This window comes from Camelus dromedarius, chromosome 36 (genome assembly GCF_036321535.1).
Source record: "Camelus dromedarius isolate mCamDro1 chromosome 36, mCamDro1.pat, whole genome shotgun sequence".
Classification (NCBI taxonomy): domain Eukaryota; kingdom Metazoa; phylum Chordata; class Mammalia; order Artiodactyla; family Camelidae; genus Camelus; species Camelus dromedarius.
The window spans coordinates 8,118,018-8,141,863 of record NC_087471.1 but is presented as its reverse complement, the minus strand read 5'-3'; the positions used below and the strand labels follow the sequence as shown (position 1 = coordinate 8,141,863).

Here is a 23,846-nt window from a genome sequence, read left to right as displayed (position 1 = left end):
CTTGTGGAAAACAGTTTGGTGGTTCCTCCAAAAGCCAAACCTAGAATTACCATATGACCTAACAAGTCCACCCCTAGGTACACACCCAAGAGGACCAAAAACATATGTTCAAACAAAAGCTTGCAAAAGAATATTAATAATAGTATTACTCATAATAGCCAAAAAGTGGAAATAACCCAAGTGTCCCTCAACTGATGCATGGATACACAAACGTGGTCCACGGCAATGGTGGAATGTCGCTCAGGATGAAGCGCTGATACGTGCTACAATGTGGATGAATCTTGAAAATACTACACTAAGTACAAGAAGCCAGACACAAAAGGCCACATATTGTGTGATTCCATTTATGTGAAGTGCCCAGAGCAGGCAAATCCATGGAGAAGGAAAGTAGATTCAGGGGTGCCACAGGCTGGGGTGAGGGGAGGTTGAGAAGTGACTGCTTTGTAGATAGAGGATTTCTCTTTGGAGTGGTGAAAATGGTCTGGAATTAGACAGCAGTGATGGTTGCACAACAGTGTGAATGCACTAAATGCCACTGAATTGTAGACTTTAAAATGATTAAAGTAAGAATTTTGTCATGTGAATTTTACTGCTACTAAAAAAAAAATGAAAAACAAGAAAACCAGCCAGGGACAGCAGCTTTCTTTCAGAGCCCTTAGTGGGAATGAGAGAAGGAGCCTGAGAGATTAAGGACCAGCCTGATGACAGCCCCAGGTAGATGGCCATGCAGGTGGCATGGCTCATGAAGACAAAGCCAGGACTACAAGCTGGGCTCCCTGACTCCTAGCCCAGAGATCTTTCCACCAGGGAGCTGCCCTGGAATCAGAGTCCAGGCAAGCTGTTTGTATGTCTCAAAAACTAACCCCAAGCCACCTTCAAGCCCGGATGCTTTCCCTTCAAGGCACTGTTTGTGCCCAGCTCTTGATCTATGCTTCCAGCCGTGGCCATGAGTGCCAACCAACCCCACTCAAGGGTCCACCAGCCCTCCTGCCAAAGCTTTTATTGACTTCCTCATTATTTGCTTGTAGTTCATGATTTATAGCAAGTGGGAAAATCACTTTGTCCTCACATTGCTCTAATCTGAGACAAGCATGTCATTCATACTGTCAGAGTTGGCCTCTGTCCCAGGGATATTTGAAGCCATGTCTTGGGTTTAAAAAAAAAAAATGAAAGACAGAATATCAGCAGCGTAGGTCACATCCATAAAGACAGATCAATGGTCTCTTTTATAAATGGCTTCAAAGAGTACATTGCAAAACAGAAACAAAAAAAGTAGGTACTCAGAACTACTCAGAACTATTTTTGCAATACTTAATTCTTTGGAGATAAAATGAGAAAAGCATAATTAATATAAAAAGCAATCCAGTACATCACAGTGATTAAGATGCCCCTTTGTCACGTACACCTGGGTTCAAATTCTGCCTCTGGCTTTTAGTTAGCAAGTTGCTTTGTAAGTTTCTTTTACCTTCAGATATTTCTTTTACAAAATAAGGATAACAGTAGCACCTACTTAACAGAGCTGTCTCAGCATTAATAAGATAATGCATAGGAAGTGTTTAGCATAGGGCCTACCCCATAGAATATATGAAGTTTCATTGGATACGAAATATTTCGCCTACAAAACTAAATTGTACCTTTAAGTTTACTAGCTATCTCTGCATTGGAACTGAGCCACAAAATTGTGTCTTGCACGAAACGTGGGACTGCATCAGGAAACCTTGGTTCAAATCCTGGTTCATGCACTTAGTAAATAGCAAGACCTTGGGAGTGCTGTGTAAGTAACAAGGTTTTATTGGCATAGGACTCAGCATGAGAGGCCTTCATCCTAGTGGTGGGACTGTCACCTGAGTTCTATGGATGAAGAACTGACTTTCTGGGCATCACTGTCTCCACCTCTAAAGTGAGGGGTTAAACAACCGTTAGGTCTCTCTCCATCCCGGACATTCAGTACTAGCATACATGTGAATCCATGACCAACTCTGACTTTCCCTTCTTTCTCAGAGAAGTAGAGAAGGACGCTGGCACCAAAGGACCCACAAGATTACCTAGCTTGTCTCTCCCAAGGGTGGGAATATGCCCAGCCCATGCCTGATTTCCATGGCCCACAAGTGAACCATGCCACGTTCAAGAAAGAGGTCATGGTCAGATGTCACTGGAGGTTCAATGACAGCGATTCTCCCCTCCACCCTTGAGCGACAAGAGGGGAAGATGGTAGAGGCTGTCAAGCCGGTAAGAGTTTTCTCCTACTCAAGCCTGGGTCCCCAAGCTGAGGGAGTCTTTCTCATCCAAAATGTGATTCTTACTTCCTCTCATGATTAATTCATTGCAGATCTATTACTTCATTAATAAAGTTTTCAATCATCAATAAATAACTTGTGAAAACTTAACTAATTATAGGAATATTATGTAGCCTTTCAAAAGAAAGAAATCTCAGAGGGAGGGTGTAGCTCAGTGGTAGAGTTCATGCTTACTGTGCACGAGGTCCTGGGTTCAATCCCCAGCACCTCCACTAAATAAATAAATAAATACCTCTCCCCCAGAAAAAAGTTTTTTTTTTTCCTTTTAAAAAAAAAATGAAGAAATCTTGTCAGATATTATAGCATAGACGAACTTCAAGGACATTATGCTAAGGGACATAAGCCAGTCACAAAAGGACAAATGCCATTTGATGCCACTTACATGAAGCACCTAGAGCAGTCAAAGTCGTAGACATAGAAAGCAGAATGGTGGTTGTCAGGGTGGGAGGGAGGCGGAACGGGGAGTTAATGGCTTAATGGGCACAGAGTTTCAGTTTTGCAAGACAAAAAAATTCTGGAGATCGGTTGCACAAGAGGATAAACATATTTAACACTACGGAACTGTACATTTAGAAATGGTCGAGAAGGTAAATTTTATGTTCTGTGTATTTTACCACAATTACGCTTTAAATTTTAACTAATTATATGATCATTTGGGAAATCAAGAGCAACCAGTAACTAGGGGTCATCACCACTTCCTTCTCCTCCCCAAGCACCCTTCTCCCTTGGAACCCAGGTGGGTCTGAGGTTTTCTGAAATCTTGGACACACAAATGTTCATATTTGTGTCTCCCCCTTTGAAACAATGTGGCCTCTAAAGTATCAAATTAATGCCCTTGTTCTAGGCTCCCAGCCAAATCTGTATCACACATTCCGCTAAGTAGACATCCATTTTGTTGAACAGGCTAGTCTATTATCAAACAAGTATCTCTGGGGACAACTTGTGTATCAGTTATTCACATAAGAGATGAACGCCTTCAATCACTGAGATTTCGCTCTAGCTAAGATTAATACAAGGAAGAGATTCTGAACAGGAGAAAGGAGGGCAAGAGGGAAGAGAGTGATTTCAGAACTCATTGCTTTTTGAGAAAAAAATCTAAAAAGAGCATCACTATCAGGGTGGTGTAGGGGTGGCACTGAACAGTGAGAGGGCAACAGAGTCACTGGGCACCCAGGGCTGGGAGACAATCAGCATGGGGGAAGGGGATGGGGACGCAGCATGGAAGGGAATATCAGAAAGCATTTTAAAGATCTGGGGATTTGGTCAAGTTCAGCAGCTCTCTTGTATAATTCACTCACTGACACCTACCCCAGGGAAATGGAGACTCACCCCCCGACACTCTAGTTTGCATAGGTTCTTTGCTGCTGGGAAAAGAGCCTGGAAGCCCCTTTGGAAGGGATGCTTATGATCCAGTATCCCTGGCTAAACTGCTGGTTCTGGCTAAACCCTGTGTGAGGCAGGATGGAGGGAATTCCTGGGAAGATGGGGAAAGGCTGAGGCACCCCTGGGCATTGACAAGGAGAATGAGGTCAACTAGACCGCCCTCTGCTCTCTATTTCAAGAGACTCAGAGTCCTTCATGGGTGGTAATCAACTTAACCTCCCTGCTGCCCAAGGTGAACGTCCCTAAGGACACAAAGGAAAAAGAGAGTAATGAGGTAGCTTTCCTTATTCTCATTCACTACACAGGCTCTTTCCTTTCACCATAATCTACCATCCTAGTCCAAGCCACACCCATTGCTTTCTGGTGCCGATTTGCTCAAACCTGCAAATGCAAATGCAGACACTCAACCTCCCCTCATCTCCCATAAGCCATGTGGTATCCACGCTAAGAAGCCCGGTACCCTCCCTTCCCAAAGCCTTGCTAGAACAGCAGGACTGCTAGAGTGACAGGTGAACAAAGCCACTTCTGACCATACATTAATGACACCTATACAGATTCAGGGAGGAGAGTCAGGGGCCCGGGGATCCACTCCCTCTACTTCTCCTCCACCTCTCTCTGTTCCAGGGCTTCAGATGCATGAGATGCTGGTAGTCACCCCGCTCATTAGCTGAAACCTAAGTAATGGCTACTTGATTCAGTCAAAGTGGTGGGCCCAACCATGCTTTGGGGAATCAGCATTGTTATATACATACACACGCACCCTCAGATGCCTCTTCTCTCTTGCATGGACATGAAATCTTCAAACACTCTAAGTACTGATCCTGGTAAATGCTGTTAGTCACAAATGAAAAAAATCCCATATGAACAGCCCTTATGTGATAAGGCAACTTTGAAAATAAAATTCAGGGAAGGCTGCCGAAAGATCAAGCCAGAATCACCCTCTGCTACTAATAACTGGGCACCTAAGGCAAACGTGGGTTTCCAGGGGCTGAAATTGCCTTGCGTATTTGTTAGGTATTTCCTCTTCAAATCTTCTGCTCCATGTGCCCTAGGTTTACAATTTAGAATTTCTGTTAAATTCAGAGAGTGTTCAAATAGGTAGCTCTGATGATTAAACAGCTAAGCTTCTAAACGGACAGGAAAAATAATGTATTACTGAACCCAGTGAAACTTTGCCTTTCAAACCCCTTGGGTTTTAATTCACTGCCATTATCATAGGGATGGCCGCTCTCAACCTCTGCGCCCTGATCTGCCAGTTTTTAAACGATCCCTTCCTTATCTCAAGGCATTTTCCTGCTCCCTTTAGGACATTAGAGTTATCATCACAACTAGATGAAGATGAACATCACACACCCATGATGTTATATGATCATGGTCTGACTCTCACCTATATGTTTATATAGGGAAGTATTTCACACTCACTCAGCTTTCAGGATAAGCTACATTATAGAAACTTTTGGTTTAATTGTCTGATCACTTGGAACAAATGGAGTTTTTGTATTAAGTTCTCCTGGTTGATTCATAGTGAAATACGGATATCAGGTCCCCCTTCACACATGCACACGTGAATAAATCAGAGGACAGGGATGGGGGAGGAGGAGTCAAGTAAGTAATTAGTTGTCACTTGAAAATGACAGCAAATGGTTTCTCTCTCCTAGAACTGGTCTTATACAAGTCAAAAGGTGAAAAACTCTGTGCCACATCAGGAAATAGTAACATGTCCAGACCATTATCACCAATCCTTAGCTGTTCTCTGATGGGTTCACTGTAAGCATACAACCTGAATGTCCAATAAATGCTTGTTATCACTCATTGAATATGTACAGACCACTCCCAGCTACTCTGGAAGACCCTTAAGAAGAAATGACCCTGAACTTTTTATAGCTAACCTTCACCCTACCCAGAAAACAAGGCACAAAAGAGGTAGTCAATAAATAATCAATCATTGGAGATTTCTCATCTTCACCAATGGGCATGGGGAAAAAAATCAAAAACAAGGGTTGAAACCTCTCACACTGTAATTTATCAGTTGAGAAATTAAGACTGGGAAAAAACTGCACGAGTATGAAGGTCACCCTGATAAAGGAAAAAAAAAAAACACGTGGTGTGAGAAGACTATTGCACTTGAAATGCGCACTGTACATATCTGCCGAAGATGCCAAACATCTTCTGAAATCAGGCTTACCAAACTGGTCTTTGTTTCCCCACTAACACATTATAGGGGGTCTAGTCCACCTATGGCCGTCTATTCAAAACGTGAGGGATTTTCCTTTTTCTTTTCTTTTCTTTTAACCCTTTGAATATGATCCACTTAGTCCTCATCCCCAAAGCCCTTCCCAGAGAGTGGCGGGGGGAGCGCTGTGGGAAGCCCTTGCTGAGATACTTAGCGGAACTTTGGTCTCCACACGGGTTATTTAGGAGCGTCGCGGTTCCTCGCGTGACTCCAACGCCTCCCTGGTTCTTCTCACGCTGTGAGCGGGAGTCAGGGTGATGAGAGAGATTCTCCCAGGCAGTGCGGGGAGGCGCTGACCATGGTCCTGGCCTTCGAGCTCCGGACGCGAGCGCGGAGGGCGCCAGAGGGGATGCTCTAGGAGAGCGCGCAGGGCGCGGCGGGGAGCGGCCGTCGAGGCCCCCGCCCCTCCCGACCCCCGGGGAGCCCGCTGACCTTCCTGCGAACCCTCCACTCTACGCTCTGAGCTGCATCAAAAAAGGGTGGGGCAGCCAGCCACAGCTGCAATCGGAAGCCGCCCCGGAGGATTTAAGAAGAATGGAGCCTCGGCCCATCCCCCTCTCCAACCATGAGACCCCCTACCCGACTCCCCCAGCCGGGGATAGGTCCATCCTTTACCTCCCAGGCCCTGGAAGGCGCGGGCAGCCTTTGTGGGCGCAAAGCCGCCCACTGCCGAGCCAGAGCCTCTCAGCACCCTTCACGGAGAAGGGGCGGGCAGGGTGGGGTACGTGTGCACATGCAGGGAGACGACATTCGAGGCGGGGCAGAACAGTGGGCACGCCGGGATTCTCGGTTCTCCACCGAGCTGGTAGAGGGACAAGGAAGGGGCGATCCTCACGCCGCGTCCTCTGTCTCAAACACCGCCCCCCGCCCCCATACCAACCTGGTCGTTGATGTTCTGCAGGGCTTCCTTGCCCGAGGCCCGCCGGATCTCCACCTTCCGGCCCGATTCAACAGATGGCTCCCCGCCTGTGCGCCGGCCCTGCCGGGAGTACGGCGGCTGCGGGTCCGGGCCCAAGTGGGCGACGTCCCGCTGCTGAGCCACCACCTGCCCCGAGCCCCGGCCCACGGACAGCGAGTCAAAGTCGATGGTCTTGTTTTCCGAGGACCCTTCCACTGGGCAGAACATGCCACAGAATTTCTGCCGGGGTTTGGGGCTGCCTGAGCCCAGGTTTTTAAAAAAGGCAGGGACCTCTTCGTCCTCTGCTGCCTTCCCGGATTGCTTCCTCTCGGCCATGGCGTGGCGGCTTGGGGAGGGTCCTCTCTGTCCGTCTGTCCGTCTGCCGGTCCCTAAGTCTGCCTGTCTCTATGCACAAAACCCCCCGGCTGCTGCCGCGGCGGCCGCTCTCTGCCTACCGCAAGGTGTACAGAAAGGAAGGAGGGATGGCGAGCGAGAGACGCACCCCTCCTGGTCCCTCCCCCTGACCCCGCTTTCTCCCCTCCCTGCCCACGCCCCCCGCCGCCGCACGAGCTCGGGCGAGCAGCGAAGTTGGATCTGGAAAGGCGGCCGCTGCGGCAGCGGGAGCCGAGAGGCTGCCAGTTCCCGGCAGCGGCGGGAGGAGGGAGAAGCGGGCGGGGCGGGGGCGGGGCGCGGCGCCGGGGAGGGGAGCGCAGCGGCGGGGAGGCTGGGGAGGGCCGCGCCGCCGGGAGCCCCGCACTCCGGAAGTGAAGCGGCCAGACCACTGGCTAATGGATGCGGAGCTGAGGGCCCGCTGACCGCTCTTGGCGCGCCGGGGTAAGTATGGGGCAGGGCACGCGGGGGCGAAGATCGGAGGGCGCAGCCCCTGGCCCCCGCGCCCCTCTCCCCCACATGCCAGACGCCTCTTCCCCACCGCATTGCGGAGTCTGGCCTGCGGCGAGGGCCCACCGTGGAGAGGGTTCCCTGCCCCTTACCTGCGATGAGGGCTGATGGATGCGGAAAGGGGCACCAAGTGGCAGGCGCCAGGACACCCGGGGGAAGGGGAACGGGGCGGCGCCGAGGATGGGGAAGGTGTGGCGCAGGCCGTGCGGACAGTGGGGCCATACGAGGCGCGGGACACCAAACCCACGGACCTTGGGCTACTAGGAGCAGAGGCTGAAACAAGGTTCTCACTTGCACCCACAGTGGTGGGGAGCGCGCAGAATGGCGGGGAGAAACGCAGAGGGGTGGTGTAGAGGAGACAGTCTACAGCTCATGGGAGTGTAGCAGAGTGAAGTCTGCAAATTTCAGATCAACACGCAACTTAGGTGCATAGTGAGAAAGGGTGCAGACCGGCTATATTGCCCAAGGGCGTCATGTACCCTAAGGGCGCCACTGCGCCAGGAAGGGGCCAGTGGAATGTCTTCATCTGGTATCTTCCTCTCACCCCCAAAGCAGGGGGAAGGACACACATTGAAGCCCACTCCCCAAATCTCCAGCACTGCTGGGCTTCCTGGGCGCCCCGCCTCGTTCCCCCGCCCCCGTTGCGCACTGCGCCAGAGCCGCGGGGTTTCCTAGGTTGCCAGACGCCGCGTGCCCGAGACGTTAGTGCGCGCGCGTCCCGTGCAGGGTAAGGAGATGCGATGCTGACTGGGATGAGTGCCTTGAATGGTGTGAGGCCACGCAGCAGAAAGATTATGAGGACTTGGTGTGTATGCGCGAGTTGACTAGCCACAGCCGGGTGGTTCAGCATCCAGGGGGCATTTTGATGTATGCCAGTAACACGTTCGCTGAGGACCCTTCATTGCTTTCGCCTATCCCCGCGTCTTTTCCATGTAACAGTCCCTGCCCATGATGGACAGCCCCGCCCTTCTCTCCATAGTGGCAAAATCCTGTAGAAATGATGTCCATCCTTTGGCGGCTCCAGAAGGAGCTCTGAGCATGCTCAGTAACCAAGGTGGGTTTGGACTGAGACACTACCAACGGAGCATCGCTCCAGGCAGAGTAACCAAGGATTCGGTCCCCTTGTCAGCCCTTGCCCCTGGACGGATTCAATGCGGACATCCTCCCGCGCCCCAATTGTGAGGGATAATTTGGTGAATGGAGTTAAATTTGGAGGCCAACCGGTGTCAGGTTGAAAGTAAGCCCACCATGATAGATGAGAAGGCGTCTCCGGATGAGGAGAGGAGGAGGGAGGAGAGAGATGGATATGCGTGTGCAGGGCAGAGAGAACCAGAGGCAGGCAGTAGGACTTAATGCCATTTGAATAAAGCACATCCTCACGAATTACATCCTTTCCTACTCCCGGCAGCCCCATGAAATGAGTGCTTCGTTATCACCACTTTCCAAGGTTCCAGTGTAGGAAACAGATTTAGAGATTAAGGTGCTTTGCCCAAGGTGACTATCTAGTTAAACCATCCAACAATTCCAGTGGGGAGGGGGGGGTCTTCCACCTGAAAGTCTGGTTCCTTTTCCAACTCATCCCATCTTTATGTGAGAAAAGACAAGATTTTTCACTCCCCCCCCCCACCGCACCCAATATCCATATATTTCCACCTGTGGCCTTATTGTGTATCAGAGATGTTTCACTTGCCATCTTTTTATTTGAAGGTTGCACTGCAGGTAGAGATGGCCTTTGGAGGAAGAAGCCACCCCAAAGTAGCCTAATTTCAGCAGGACAGTTATTATGTGGACATTAGAGATGTTTCTTCCCGGGTATTCGATGCCTTTTTACATCTCATGTCACCTCTAAATTCTATCCTGGGGAGGAAGGTCACTCCCGTATCTTAGAAGAGGAACATGAGGCATGGAGATGTCACTGGACTCAGATCCCTGGGGCTGCTGGGCGGAAACGTGAGCCAGCATTTTGCCCTCCCCGCCCTCTGGCATTCGACCTGCTTTCGGTGCCTTCCAGAAGGACTGGGGATATGTGCCTGCAGCGGGAGCAGCTGTCGCTACAGCTGCAGGTTGGCATCTGTGGCATATGGACCCCATTTGGACTGATGGAGAATTTCAGGCCTGGGGGAGAATGGTCACAGCCCCTTAACACACTCTCCATGACAACAACGGGGAGATAGACAGGCGCTCTTCCCTTTTTATGTTACCTGGTCTCCACCAGCTCTCCTCTCTTTTCCTCTGTCCTCAAATGACCCATTCAAGTTCAACTGCTATGAAGAAAGTATCATGTCACTAACTTAATAGCAAAAGACATTCCTAGTTGTGCATTTTTAAAGCCTGACCAGGCACTGCAAAAGAGAATTCATTCATAATTACAAGTTTTGTTTATCTGGCTCTGCAATTTTTTTGTTTAATTTGTTAAACTTCTATTAAATTGTTGTACCTATATTAAAGTACATTATAAAAATTATATTGTTAAACCTATATTAAGTTGGTTTTAAATGTTTGAGTGATTTCTAACTGGATTTTATAATCAAAGAGAGGAAGCCACTTAATATTGTTTAGTAGATTTAATTAAATTGTGATGGACTGCCATGTTTTTGAACAAGTGCATCAACAGTCTTCACATTGGTTACTATCAAGCCGTAAAAATATACTATTATTATATTTATACAGGCAGCTTGGCTTGGCTGGAGCTAAGAGACACCCGGACACACACCTGGGTGGAGTTGGGTGACATCTGCCTGTGCTAGAAGCTGAATATATAAGCTGCTGGACTGTCATGGAACATTCTGGAACGTGTAAACAGGTATCTATCTAGCCACGGCTCCTGATTTCATTCTTCACAAGGGAAAGCTCTGTCCACCAACGGGGGCTCCATTAACTGGTATGCCTGATGAGCAGATGATGGGGAAGCCAGATTGCAGGAGGTCCCCAAGAGAACAAGAAAGGCACTATAAGCAGAGAAGAGACCTGACAGAGTGGACCAGACGCAAATCCTCCGTGAGGCAGAATCCCTGGTCTGCCCCTCCTCCCACCCCCTAACCAGGTCGAGGTGCTTCCTGGGAAGGAGAGGGCAGTGTGGTAAAACTGACCTTTGTTTCCTCAGGAGTCCAAGCCACTCTGCTGGGAGATTGCCCTCCAGGAGTTCCGGGTGCCAGAGTGGAGGTGTCTCCCCACCGTCTAAAGAGAGGTGAGGTGACAGAGACCCGGAGGGCGGTGAAAGCAGCTGTCCTACGTGCATTTGGCGGGGAGCGGGGGTGGGCAGCACCACTACGAGGCTGCGGGAGAGAAACCGCAGCTTCGAGGCTGCAGAACCACAGACAGTGGTGCTGTCAGAACTGGGGTCAGGTCTGGACACCTAACACAAAGTGCCGAATCCTTGCGGCCGGGCAGTGAGGGTGATTGGTCCAGAAGATTTTGAGACAGCTGCTATTGGAGCGACCTGACCCAGGACCCAGTCACTGGTGTGTTACAACGTTTAGAAGCTCATCCAGGATAGTCTCAGTTCTAAGGCAGTGTCTTTCTGCCCCACAAACTAATCGGTACCCGTAGAGTCAGATCGAGTTAATATTTGGGACAATGGCGCTGGCACTGTTGGAGGACTGGTGTAGGATCGTGAGTGTGGATGATCAGAAGTCACTGATGGTTATGGGGATACCAGTGGACTGTGATGAGACCGAGATTCAAAAGACTCTCCAGGAGGCTTTAAAGTCTCTGGGCAGGTATCGACTGCTTGGCAAAATATTCAGGAAGCAGGAGAATGCCAATGCTGTGTTATTAGAGCTTCTGGAGGACACTGATGTCTCCGCGATCCCCAGCGAGGTTCAGGGAAAGGGGGGTATCTGGAAAGTGATCTTTAAGACCCCTAACCAGGACATTGAATTTCTTCAAAGGCTGAACCTCTTTCTAGAAAAAGAGGGGCAGACAATCTCGGGAATGTTCCGAGCGCTTGGGCACGAGGGCGTGTCTCCAGCCACGGCACCCTGCGCGTCACCGGGGTTCCTGGCCCATTTGTTGGGACAGGCACTCGCCCACGCCCCTCAGCCGCTGCTCCCAATGAGATACCGGAAGCTGAGAGTGTTCTCAGGGAGCGCCGCGCCCGCCCCCGAGGAAGAGCCCTTTGAAATCTGGTTGGAACAGGCCACTGAGATAGTCACAGAGTGGCCGGTAGCAGAGGCAGAAAAGAAACGATGGTTGATGGAAAGCCTTCGCGGCCCGGCCCTGGACCTCATGCACATAGTCCAGGCAGACAATCCGTCCATAAGTGCGGAAGCGTGTCTGGAGGCATTTAAGCAAGTGTTCGGGAGCCTGGAGAGCCGCAGGACCTCACAGGTGAAATACTTGAAGGCCTATCAGGAGGAAGGAGAGAAGGTCTCCGCCTACGTGTTGCGGCTGGAAACCCTGCTGCGCAGGGCGGTGGAGAAGCGGGCCATCCCGCGGAGCATCGCCGACCAGGTCCGCTTGGAGCAGGTCATGGCTGGGGCGAGCCTTAGCGAAATCCTCTGGTGCAGGCTGAGGGCGCTGAAGGATCAGGGCCCACCCCCCAGCTTCCTGGAGCTCATGAAGGTCATCCGCCAAGAGGAGGAGGAGGAGGCCTCTTTCGAAAACGAGAATGTTGAGGAGCCGGAGGATGGGGACGGCTATGGACACTGGGATCACGAAGCAGATGACTAAAACCCAACTCCAAAGGGGACCCATGGTCCCGGACGGGGGGACATCACTTTACCAGGCTAAGACCTTGCGGTCTTTTTTTCTCTAACGTACACAGTTGAAAGCAAGGCATTCCAGCCAGGTCTTGATTCTTTTAAGAAAAAAAAAAAAAAAAAAGAAAATGTCAGAGCGTTTCTTGGACCCTACATAGATTATTAGTAAACAAAAGATTGAATTCCAAATACGAGAGAATAAACCTAAAGAAATCTGGACCAGGTTTCCTCTAAATACCCCCCAATAGAGCCAAGTTACCCATCCCACAGAAGAAAGAAATAAATGTGAGAAAATTATCACTTTGGCCATCTATTTAAAAACCCAAGCTCTTTGACTTGGCAATTGTTGTCCTTTGTCAAATCAGCAGGTTCTCTCCTAGGTCGGAGCAGCGTGAGACAGTGTTCAAAAGAGCTAAGGGTGATAAACTTATGCGCCTGGCCGGGCTCTGGGGGAACCGCAGAGGCTCTGGAAGGAGGCGGCGGCCTCCGCACGTGAAAGCGAAATAGCCTTCCGCGTAAAAGAGTTCGCTGTGCCAAGAGAAGTGCTGATGGCAGATGAGTACTAACATCTGCATCGCAGGTTTCTCTCTTTCCTTACTTGGGAAGCACTTATTGCTTCTCTGCTGGGTGTTGGATAGCCGGTTCCAGGCGCTGTGTTAGGCCCCCGACGACACAGAGGTCCCGTGGGAGAGGCATCCTCAGCAAAGGCAGACATCACCGGAGGGCCCGCTGGAGAGTGGGGATGCGCAGGGGATCCGTGTTTGGATTCAGTCTGGTTAGAGAGAAGGATTTTTAGTGGCAACCAAGGGCAGGGGAGCAGGAAAGAGCTGGCCGTTACTGAGGGCCTGCTCTGTGCACGGTGTTTCAGGCCCATCTCATGTCATGTGGACATCCCCCGTGTGCAGTAATGGGGCTCATTTGGAAAGAGGAAGAAACAGGTTCAGGGTTACTGGTCTGCTCAACATCAAAATGCTAGCAGGTGGCAGAGGCCGGACAGAAGTCCAGTCCTCTCTGACTCTTGCTAATCCTCTCTCCACCCTGATAGCCATTTTCAAATTGTGCTTTGCAGTTCTGCAAGGATTTTTTAGCAGTTCCATCTTTAAAATGTATTTTAAACTCTTTAAATCTCTAATAAATAACAGGTAGACACGGGAACGTTGATATCCAAAGTTTAACACATTGGCATTTACCGGCCGGCTGGCTTTTCTTTCCAGACTGACTCATTTTGTGCAGACCTTGGAAGAAAGGTTCTCTTGTGATATCTGAGCACATATCCAAACTCTTTTTAATTCTTCATAGATTAAGGAAGCCATAGTACCTCACAGGTGTTTAAATCAAGCCCGTGCATTTCTTGTGACGTAAAGGATGCTTCGAGCATAAATGAGCATCGTTCCATTGCAAGGCGCCAACACAATTGATGTCCAGCATCGTGGTAGCTCTGAATATACAATAAACAAGTGGCTTAACTCCTCTAAACTTTAGTTTTCTCCTCAAAATGGGAGGATGATAGAATAGGGTTGTTGGTAGGCTCCAAGGACATAAAGCCTTGTAAGCACTTGGCATGATGCCTGGGACATGGAAAAGCCTCAATACATTGAGGGGCTCTTTTTTTATTATTTTTCACGGTGCTTATTGTCTGGTCAATGCACACTCTCTTCGTTGTTCTAACAGTCCTGCAGTCACAAGTACATATGTAACCTATCATTCAAGTTGTGGCATCGCATTGGAACCTGTTTTAGCGCTTGTGGTGAGTTTCAGTGCTTTTTGTCTGTTAACTTTGTGATAAATTTTCCAGCAGTTGTTGACTAGTGTTAGTGATTATAAGAAATTATTCTTTCTGATCGTGGATAATTTTAACTGAAGAATATCCTGAGATTGTAAGAAAAGCTTTTAAAAAAATGGTACGCTCTGTGATCATTTATCTTTCTAAGTTATACTTTTCAATACTGTTAACCAAAGTGATAACACCCTGATTTCATGTGTTTTTTGTATCCATGAACATGGCCTCACTGTTCTCCAGTATCCACAGTAAACAAAGTGAAGCGTTATAAATGTGAAGTTATAAAATAAACACGTTTATTGGCTGTTACGAGTCTGAGTTTTTTCTGCTTCGTGTATTGTGGTTCTGTATTAACTATTGCTTGAAGAAGGCATTTCATTCCTAAAAAAAAAAAATGGACAGATAGGATTAGAAAGTCAAGCTAAAAAGGGTCTCAAACTCTTCCAGAGAAGATCTGGGAGCAAAATGCTGGAACGGAAACACTTGGCTTCGTCTCCGAGGATGAGAGGGCGCTCAGCCCACCCGTAGTGGATTCCCCTTTTAAAATGCCAGAAATGACAGATGGAGGCCCGTTCCCTCGGAGACCTCCAACTCATTTGCTTGGGCAAGAATTTGCACAGATACACTCACTAGCTTTCATTCCGCCAAGGGTGAAAAGGCACAGAGGTAAAATACTGCGTGTCTTGGACGAAGTCATTTTTCACTAGATAGATGTATAGAGGAGACACAATTTCTCTTGCCTTTGGCCGTCTTGGAATTTCTTCTCTTCCTCCTTCCTGCCCAGTGGGGGAGCGTTCCTCAGGGACTGCACACCGTGCAGATTGACCCATTATGAGTGTCCTGAGGGATGCCCAACACTCTCCCAGTCACTTGAGCAGTGGGGAGGGTATAGCTCAAGTGGTAGAGCGCATGCTTAGCATGCCCAAGGTCCTGGGTTCAATCCCCAGTCCCTCCTCCAAATAGAAATAAATAAATAAACCTAATTACCTCCCCCTAGTAAAACAAAGGGGAAAAAAAAAAACAATCACTTGAGCAAAACCTTCTGGGAGATTGGTCTCACCTTGTACTTAAATATGTCTCCAGTCCAGACCCTTGGAGACCGAGGCCTCCAAGATTGCATAGCTGGCTGCTGAGGTTAACTTTTCACCAGGGGCCACCAGCATCTTCAGGTCATAGGTGTCACCTGACATCTCCTCCTGTACCAGTCAGTCCTGTTGTCTTCTACTATGCCTTCTAAACACAAGACCCTCTGATCATCTGTTCCATCTTTACTCTCACGTCCACACTACACTGTGTTTCCTCCCCAATGCTGAACTTTAAGACCCTCCAACAGACCTACTGAATATCCCACCATGTCCTAGACAAACTAGCCGGTACCATCAGAGCCCCTGCAGGATACCCCATCACCATATTCCTTAATTGAACTCTGGTCCTCCTGCTGGTCTGTTGCCCACCAGTCCCCTGGAGGAAGCCACTCAGTCTCCCCACCTCAGGAGAGGTTGGCGCGTGGTGGCAGTGTTTCTTTCGCTCGCCATCACCACCTCCCCATTTGCAAACACATTTCCTCCTTCCTGGCACGTGCTTACCCACTATGCCCCACCACGCTCTGCAGACCAGTCCTGGCAAGCCTGGACAGAGCATTGGCAAAGAAGGGAACATGGCAGGGAAGGGCTGGGGCACATTTAGGACTGAATCTGGCTGGGTGTTATCCAAGGACCAAAAAGTAGGAAGAAAAAGAAAATGAATACAAGCTGTGTCCAAGGAAGGCCTACAAGCAAGGCTGGGAAAGCAAAAGGTTTTGAAGCTGGCGTTTTGAAGGAGTGGAGCCTGCGATGACACTCAGAAGTGAAGTAAGATGCTCTGGGACAAGGATTGTCAAACTCACTTGGGGTTTGTTTTGTTCTTGTTGTTGTTTTGACCGCCAGCGTGATCTTTGGATGGTCAAAAAGTCCAGGATCAGGGCAGACATCTCTCCTATCCCCTGCCTGGCTGGGTGGACCAGGAATTCCTTGAGTTTGCCCAGGGAAGATGTAACACTCGTCCAGAAACTCTCTTTGGGTGGAAGATGGTGTCCAGAGATGGATTTCTCAGAAGCTAGCCTCCCTGCCGTAGCAAGCTCTGGAGTTGTCCCTTCTCCAAACCTGCATCATGCAACTCTCTGCCATGCCTAAGTGGTCCTTGACATCCCAAATGGACATTTTCTTAAACACTACTGTAACTCCAGAAATGTGTGCCAAAATCAATTCTATCATTAAAAAAAAAAGAGTGTAGGATTTCAGTCTCTGTTTCAGGCCACCAGCTGGAGTGGCCCATTAATTGTCTGGGCTGTTTTAAGCAGCAGCTGAGACTTTTTCCCATTCTGCCCACCCCGCAACCCACCCTTGAAGGGAAAAGTTCCCAAAGGGGGGAGTTACCCAGACTATGTGGTCGTGCTCAAGCTGGGAGCCACTGCAGGAAGTCCCCAGGGAAGGCAGGGGAAAAACTCACCCCAACGCCATCCTGTCCCAGACTTGCCTGCTCTCCACCACCTAAAGGCAGCCCCACTGAGGACCTTTCCTGGCTTCTCGGCATAACAACTTTGCCAGCAAACTCCATCACTAAAATGACACTTTCTTGAAATAACAAGCAGTTGTCACAAAAGTAAACTTTATCTTTTCTAAGTATTGAGGTCTGATGACAAATAAAAATTGTGTATTTAAGGAGTACTGTGTGATACTTTGATGTAAGTGTACATTGTGAATCGATCTCCACAATCAAGCTAATTAACACATCCATCACTTCACCTAGTAACCATTGTGTATGTGCTGAGAATACTTAAGATCTATTGTCTTGGTAAATTTCAAGTGCACAATACAGCATTGTTAACCACAGTCATCATGCTGTACTTTACATCTCCAGAACTTATTCTTCCTGCGTAGGTGAACGTTCGTGCCCTTCGAGCAACAGGTTCCCGCTTCCTCCACATCCCAGCCCCTATAACCACCATGCTGCTCTGCCCTTCTGTGAGTCTGACTTTTTAAGATTCCACATATAAGTAAGATCATACCATATTTGCTTTTCTATGTCTGGCTTATTTCATTTAGCATTATGTCCTCATGGTGCATCCATATTGTCACACATGGCAGGATTTCCTCCTATGAGAGTGAGTTTTTATTACGAGTGAAGATATATAAGACAATGGAAGCCGGGTTGGCTGCTGACTGGCTGTCCTATTTCATTCCCTGGTAACATTCCATGCAAGAAGTCAGCCTCTGAGGACACTTACTGAGCTTGGCAACCCTGCTATTCCAAATAGTGGCTAGTGAACATTTTAAAGTTTCTAAAGAAAAAGCCTCTATGTAAGCCTAAAGCAACTCTACATGGCTAGGGCTGGGTGTGTCGCCATCTTGGGATAAACATCTACCAACCAATCCAGAATTGCCAGGGCTGTTTCCAATTTTGCTGTGATTTATGGGTGTAAAACTAAGGACGTAATCCTCTGGACTCCAAGCCCCATCATTGGAATGGGTCTATGGCCTACAAATGGCAACGTGGGGTGAGGACCCAGGCTGCAGAGGTTCCCCGGACCATATTCAGGGCTTTAGGTGGGCTTTGAGTTCATGACTAAGGGGGCAACTTGGCAAAGCCATGGACTCCTTAGGTCATATTCCTCCCAGGGACCACCAGATTTTATCAGCACTGAACTACATGGGAGCTATTTCTCCTTGACTAGGGCCTGGCTGACAGTTCTTTGATGCTTCAGAGCATTCGTGTCATGGCTCTGAAATGTATTCTGCCCAAAACAAGAATAGTTTTGGTTTAGGAATCCATCAAAGTTGTACTACAAAGGGTAAGGCCTGGGCACATTACTTCCTCTGGTACCAGTCGGGCCGTGGTGTTTCCCAAGAAGGGGCAGGTTAACCTGAACTGAGCCATCGCTTCTAAGTAGACAACGTCCTCAGGGCACAGGGATGGGATACATATTGAGGAATAAGGAGAGAGTCCAAGGGGGCCATACGTGCCTCCTACCCCCACTGCATCTCCTGACGCTCCCAACCTATGTCAGAAACAAAGGCTAGAGCAATGGAAATTAAAACCGGGAAATAGACAAGGAGTGAAACAAAACATAAGCAAGGGAACAGACAACCCCAGACAGAACAAGTATGAAGAAAATCACATAAAATCACATCATAGTCAAACTGCTGTAAACAAAGATAACTGCTGTAAACCAAGAAAATCTTGAAAGCAGCCAGAAGAAAATGGCATATTTCACAGAGAGAAGGAATTCCAGTCTCCCCTCGGTATCGTAGGGAGATTGGTTCCAGGACCCATCCACAGATGCTCAAGTCCCTTGTATAAAATGGCATCGTAATTGCCTATAATCTACGTGCTTCCCATATACTTTAAATCATCTCTAGATTGTCAGTAATACCTAACATAATGTAAATGCTATGTAAATAGTTTTGCTTCTGGAACTCTCTGGATTTTTTTCCAAATACTTCCAATCTGCATTTGGTTGGATCAGTGGATGAAGAACACATGGATCTGGAGAGCTAACTGTGCTGTTAACTTCTCATGAGGAAATACGGAGACCAAAGGGGCAATGATGTCTTTAAACCGCTGGATAAATAAACCCTGCTCAGCCAAAGTTTAGTACAAATTTGCCTTTAAATCATCATCTGAACCTAGAAATATTTGGAGGTGGTTGGCAGTGGGGAGGGGCTGAACAACTGGGGAGAAATTTCCACCACTGACTGGATTTATTTAATGGTTAGCGAAATATTTGGGTTTTCTATCATCTTCTGAAGTTAATTTTAGCAGCTCGGATTTTCTAACTTTTTTTCATTTTATCTAAGATTTTTTTCATGTATAGGCATAAACTTGTCAGTGTTCTGTTCAGAGGTTCTAAGTTACGAATGCTTCTGTAGTTAAAGCTCCTTATTCACTTCTGATGTTTATTATGTGTGTTTCTTCTCTTTCTTTCTAGATTAATATTCCCAGTTTAGCTATTCAATTGATTTTTTTTTAAAAGAATCAGCTTTTGGATTTGTTCACCCTCTCCATCATTATTTTATTAATTTCCATTCTTACTTCTATTATTTCTTTCCTTTCTTGATGTTTAGAATTAATATACCATTTCATTTCCAGCTTCTTGAGGATTGTTCCCTCTTTTCTATGTTTCATGACTTAAAAAAATATTTAAGCATAGCAATTTACGTCTAAATACCACTTTAATGGCATCCCATAATTTTGTTATAATATTTTAAATATTTTATTATGATATTTTCATAAGCCACGAATTAGTTTTTTGGGGGGCAAAGTTGTTACAGATTGTGATTTATAATAAACATATATTTTGGTCTTCCAGCTACAGTCCCTGGTTTACAAAATTCTTGAAATTTCCTGGAAGAAAAGAGCAATGGGAGCACCTTTTGTTATAATATTTAGTCTCTGGTCCTCAGTTCCTGAAATGGCTTCAGAGCCATAAAGCTGAAATAGGTGTCTCATTATTCATAACAAGCCCCTTTTCGCCAGAACTGGGTTTATGTTAATGAAGTGACTTTTGGAAATCCCCTAAAGATGGGGCACTGGTGTCCAGGGGGGCCAATTATGAATGGAGAGTTAGAACTTCCAGTTGCACTGTTTAATTTCTGGTAGGGGGAGAGGGCCGAGAGGTTGAATCAGTGACCAATGGTCAATTATTTAATCAATCATGTCTTTGTAATGAGGCCTCCATAAGACAACCAAAAAGGGGGGGTGTTGGAGAGCTCCCAGGAACCAGAACACTTCCATGTGCCACCGTGCTGGACCCTAGGGCCCCAAACTCCATGAGGACAGAAGCTCCTTTGTTCAGAATCTTGCCCCACATATCTCTTCATCTGACTACTGATCCACATCCTTTAATTTCCTTTGTAATAAACCAGTAATCTAGTGTGTAAACAAGTTTCCTGAATTCTGTGAGCCAATCTGGCCAATTAATAGAACCCAAAGCAGGGGTCACGGAAACTTCTGATTTACAGTCAGTCATTCAGGAGTACAGGGAACAACCTGTAGTCTCAGCCTATAAGCATTGAAAGCTGTAAAATTTCCTTTGTGAACTGCTTTGCCTGCATTCCACAAGTTTTGATGAGTTTTATTTAGTCATTTCAAAATATTTCCTAATTTCTCTTACGGTTTCTTCTCCGATTCAAGTTGTCCAGTTTCCAATATTTGGAGTTTCTCTACCATCTTTTCATTATTGACTTCTAACTTAATTCTTCTGTGGTAGGAAAATACACCCCGTATGATTTCAAAGTTAGAGACTTGTGACCTAACATATGATCTCTCTGGGTGAATGTTCAACTTGCACATGAGAATAAGTGGACTCTACTGTCGTAGGTTGTAAGTTTCGATTAAACCAATTGGTTTAAAAAGTTGTACAATTTTTTTTTTATTTCCTTGCTCATTTTCTGCCTACTTGTCTTGTGAATTTCTGAGATAGGGGTGTGACAATATCTAATTATAATTGTGGATTTGTCTGCTTATTCTCTTTGTTCTTCCAGGTTTTGCTTCTTTTTTTCTTTTTTGCATATGGATATCCAACTGTTCCAGTACCATTTGTTGAAAAGACTATCATTTCTCTACTGAATTGTTTTTGAATCTTTGTCAAAAATCAGTTGACCATGTATGTGGGTGTCTGTTTCTGGACTCTATTCTGTCCTACTGATCTGTTTGTCTACCTGGACGCCAGTTCTGACTCTCTTTCTTTACTATAACAATATAAAAGTCTTGACATGAGGTAGTGTAAGTCCTCCAACTTTGTTCTTCTTTCTCAGATTTGTTTTAGCCATTTGTAGTTCTTTGCATTTCAGTGTAAATTTTAGAACAAACTTCTCAATCTCTACCAGAAAAGCCTTCTGGAATTTTGTTAGGATTGCCTTTAATCTATGGATCAGTTTGGGGATAACTGACATCTTGACAAAAGTCAGTTTTCTGACCCATGAACGTAGCATCTCTCCATTTATTCTATCATGTTTAATTTTATAGCAAAATGGTGTAGTTTTAAGGACTGGGGTCTTACATGTATTTTGTCAAATATATTCCTAAATATTTAATTTTTAATGCTATTGGAAGTCATTTTGTCTTTCCATTTGTTTGTTGCTAGTATACAGAAATACAATTAATTTTTACATATTGATATGTGTCCTGTAACCTTACTAAAGTTGCTTATCAGTTCTAGTAACTTTTTTTTGATGTCATGGATTTTTTTTTATGTAAATGATTATGTCGTCCGAAATTAAAGACAGTTTGACTTCTTCCTTTCCAATCTAGATATCATTCATTACTTTTTCTCACCTTATGGCACTTGTCAGGACCCATAGTACCATGTTGAATAAAACTGAGAACAAACATCACTGTCTTATTCCTATTCTTAAGGGGAAAGTATGCAAACTTTTACCATGAAATTTGACGTTAGCTGTAGATAGGTTTTTTGTAGATACTTGTAGTAAGTGGAATTTTTTAAATAGCTGTCCCCAAATCTTTCCTCTAATATACTGAATATAAAAGACTTGAAATACACAAACTGAAAGACTTGAATATACAAACTGACAATGGCCAGACTATATATAAAGATAGACCCACAACTTCCATGGCAACCAGCTCAAAAGAGTCAACACTTGATCAGTAACTTCCAAAACTTCCCTAATTTTTGCCCTCACTGCCAACTTAGGAACAGAAAGAGAAAGCAAACATGCTACCCGTACTGCTTCTGGCTAGCCCTCCTGTAGCCGTCCTACACCAAAAGCCCCCAAACAGAGCACACGTTAAGCCTTCCCTTTCTCCACTCCCCAGCCTGACTTTGAATCTCTGCTAAATGCAAGTGGTTGTCTCTTGCCTTTGTTCTTGGTTCAGTGATCTTCATTTAGCCCATGCCCTGACAAGTTCTTTCAATGGATGCTGAATGTGACGCCTTTGTGATGTGTCGACTCGGCTAGGCTGAGCTATAGTTCCCAGAATTCCCTTTCTAGTATGTGTCCGGCTAGGGTAAAGTACAAGGGCTATTCTCTCATGGGAGCTGGAGCATGGAAGGGAAACGGCAGCTGTTTTGTAAGACACACAGACACCTTCTCCCAGACTTTCAATCAAACACAAATCCTCCTTGTTTGGAAGACAGAAAAGGCGTTCAGCACATTAAATGCTGGTGGGAAAGAACCATTCGAGAGGAAGAAGGTGACAATAGAAAGAGGGAGTGACGGATGCTCAAGGTCTCTGGAGAGTAGGACTCTGTGCACACATGGCCTTGGGGAGGAGGAGAGAGAAAGAGTAGGGAGCTCTACAAAGAAAGACAGCAGCTGTTTGCTGTGAGTCCGTGTTCAGGCTGGGATTGTCTCAGAGACTGTCTCGTCTAAAGCCCTATTGTATAAATGAAGGAACTTCAGCTGCAGGGTTCGTGACCAGCCCAAGGTCATAGTTTCTTTGAGTGGCAAGACCAAACACAGCACCTCTGCCTCTGTCTCTCCAGGTTTTCTCCCTAACTTGCAGCCCTGTTTCAGGGTGCTTCATAGATTCCTTTTTCCTTCATCCCCTTCTTCCAGACTCCAAATCCTTATTGCTCTTATCTGTGCACCAGACCAGAGGGAGGGGTGGCTTCAATTAGACCAGAAGATGTGAGCTACTTCAGGATGGACCAAGAAGGGAGAGAAAGGCGATCTGAGTCTGGGGGAACAGCCAGAGCAGAGTTACAAACAGGGCAGTCTTCTGGGAGCAGAGAGGAAGCTCAGCCAGCTGGAGCGAAGGGTTATGTCTACAAAGTCTGGAAATTAGGGTACCAGGTTATGGAGAGCTCTGAATGCCAGAGGGAGGAATTCAGAATTAATTCTGCTTTCATTTATTCATTACTTAATTTTTAAAAAATATATGGAGTGCTTCCTATGTGCAGTCTCTTTGCTTGGGACCGTGACATTGGGAGGCACTGAGAATGTTGATGAAGGGCGTGAAAAGACGAAAGAGACAAATACCAGTAAGTGCAAAGGATAACGGCAGATCCTTTAAGATATAATAAGTAAATCCACACTTGGTTGCTGTCCCTAGGAGAATATGCTTACCTGACAATGAAGGTGTTGTCTTTGTTCTCCTGACATGGGTGTACACACCGTTGGCTGTATATTAACTTTACTGAATGGCAGAGAGGAAAGACCCGTGAACTTGGATTTGGAAGACCTTGGTTTTGGTCCTGGTTCTGCTTCTGTGTCACTTCACTTCTCTAAGCCCTTGTCTCTTCCTCTGCAAAAAAAAAAAAAAAAAAAAAAAAAAGGAAGGAACAAAAGGCCAGGAATTTTCTCTTTGGATTTAAATCCTGAAGCTTCCTCCTCTTGGACAGAATACGTTTTATTAAGTGCCTTCATTCTAAGCACAGCCTCAGTCCCAGTGGCCAGGATACAAATGGAAGAAAACAGCATCCCAGCCTCAAAGCATCTCATATACAGTAAAACACAATAAAGGTGGATGGATGGAGAAGCAAGGACACGTCCACTTAATGTCGTTCAGCCTCCCCGCGCTGAATCACTCAGGCCTGTCTTGGCCTCCTTTGCTGTAGAGGGTGGACGCTGGGCCACCGTCAGTCACTTCACAGAAGGCCGTGTCCAGTGAGAGAAGAGGCCTTCAGGCACATCAAGGCACAAGGGGCTCACGGGCC

At 46.7% G+C, this 23,846-nt stretch overlaps 2 protein-coding genes, 1 long non-coding RNA gene and 1 other non-coding gene across 4 annotated transcripts in view; 2 read left to right on the top strand and 2 right to left on the bottom strand.

Annotated features, from left to right (window-relative positions):
* DPYSL2 (dihydropyrimidinase like 2) overlaps nucleotides 1-7,221 on the bottom strand; it is a 90,726-nt gene extending 83,505 nt beyond the window's left edge. Inside the window, exon 1 of the mRNA XM_010995656.3 lies at nucleotides 6,794-7,221. Within this exon, the coding sequence (XP_010993958.3) occupies nucleotides 6,794-7,147 (354 nt within the window). The 5' untranslated portion in view covers nucleotides 7,148-7,221. The remainder of the gene's footprint in view (nucleotides 1-6,793) is intronic.
* On the top strand, nucleotides 2,437-2,509 carry TRNAT-AGU (transfer RNA threonine (anticodon AGU)). Its single transcript has one exon. It is a non-coding gene; the product is annotated as a tRNA-Ser (tRNA).
* A 314-nt stretch (nucleotides 7,222-7,535) lies between the features above and the next one.
* Nucleotides 7,536-14,462, top strand: PNMA2 (PNMA family member 2). The gene is made up of 3 exons (XM_031442188.2): nucleotides 7,536-7,645; nucleotides 10,382-10,514; nucleotides 10,815-14,462. The coding sequence occupies exon 3, from the start codon at nucleotides 11,288-11,290 to the stop codon at nucleotides 12,380-12,382; it is 1,095 nt and encodes a 364-aa protein (XP_031298048.1). The 5' UTR covers nucleotides 7,536-7,645; nucleotides 10,382-10,514; nucleotides 10,815-11,287; the 3' UTR covers nucleotides 12,383-14,462.
* Nucleotides 14,463-14,486: 24 nt separating this feature from the next.
* LOC135320057 (uncharacterized) lies at nucleotides 14,487-23,427 on the bottom strand. The gene is made up of 3 exons (XR_010379202.1): nucleotides 23,257-23,427; nucleotides 15,252-15,424; nucleotides 14,487-14,572 (listed from the first exon to the last, which is right to left on the bottom strand). It is a non-coding gene; the product is annotated as an uncharacterized LOC135320057 (long non-coding RNA).
* Nucleotides 23,428-23,846: the final 419 nt, after the last annotated feature.

What these genes read in the sequence shown, in the direction of transcription:
- PNMA2 (XM_031442188.2), top strand. Translation starts at nt 11,288, where the DNA reads ATGGCGCTGGCACTGTTGGAGGACTGGTGTAGGATCGTGAGTGTGGAT.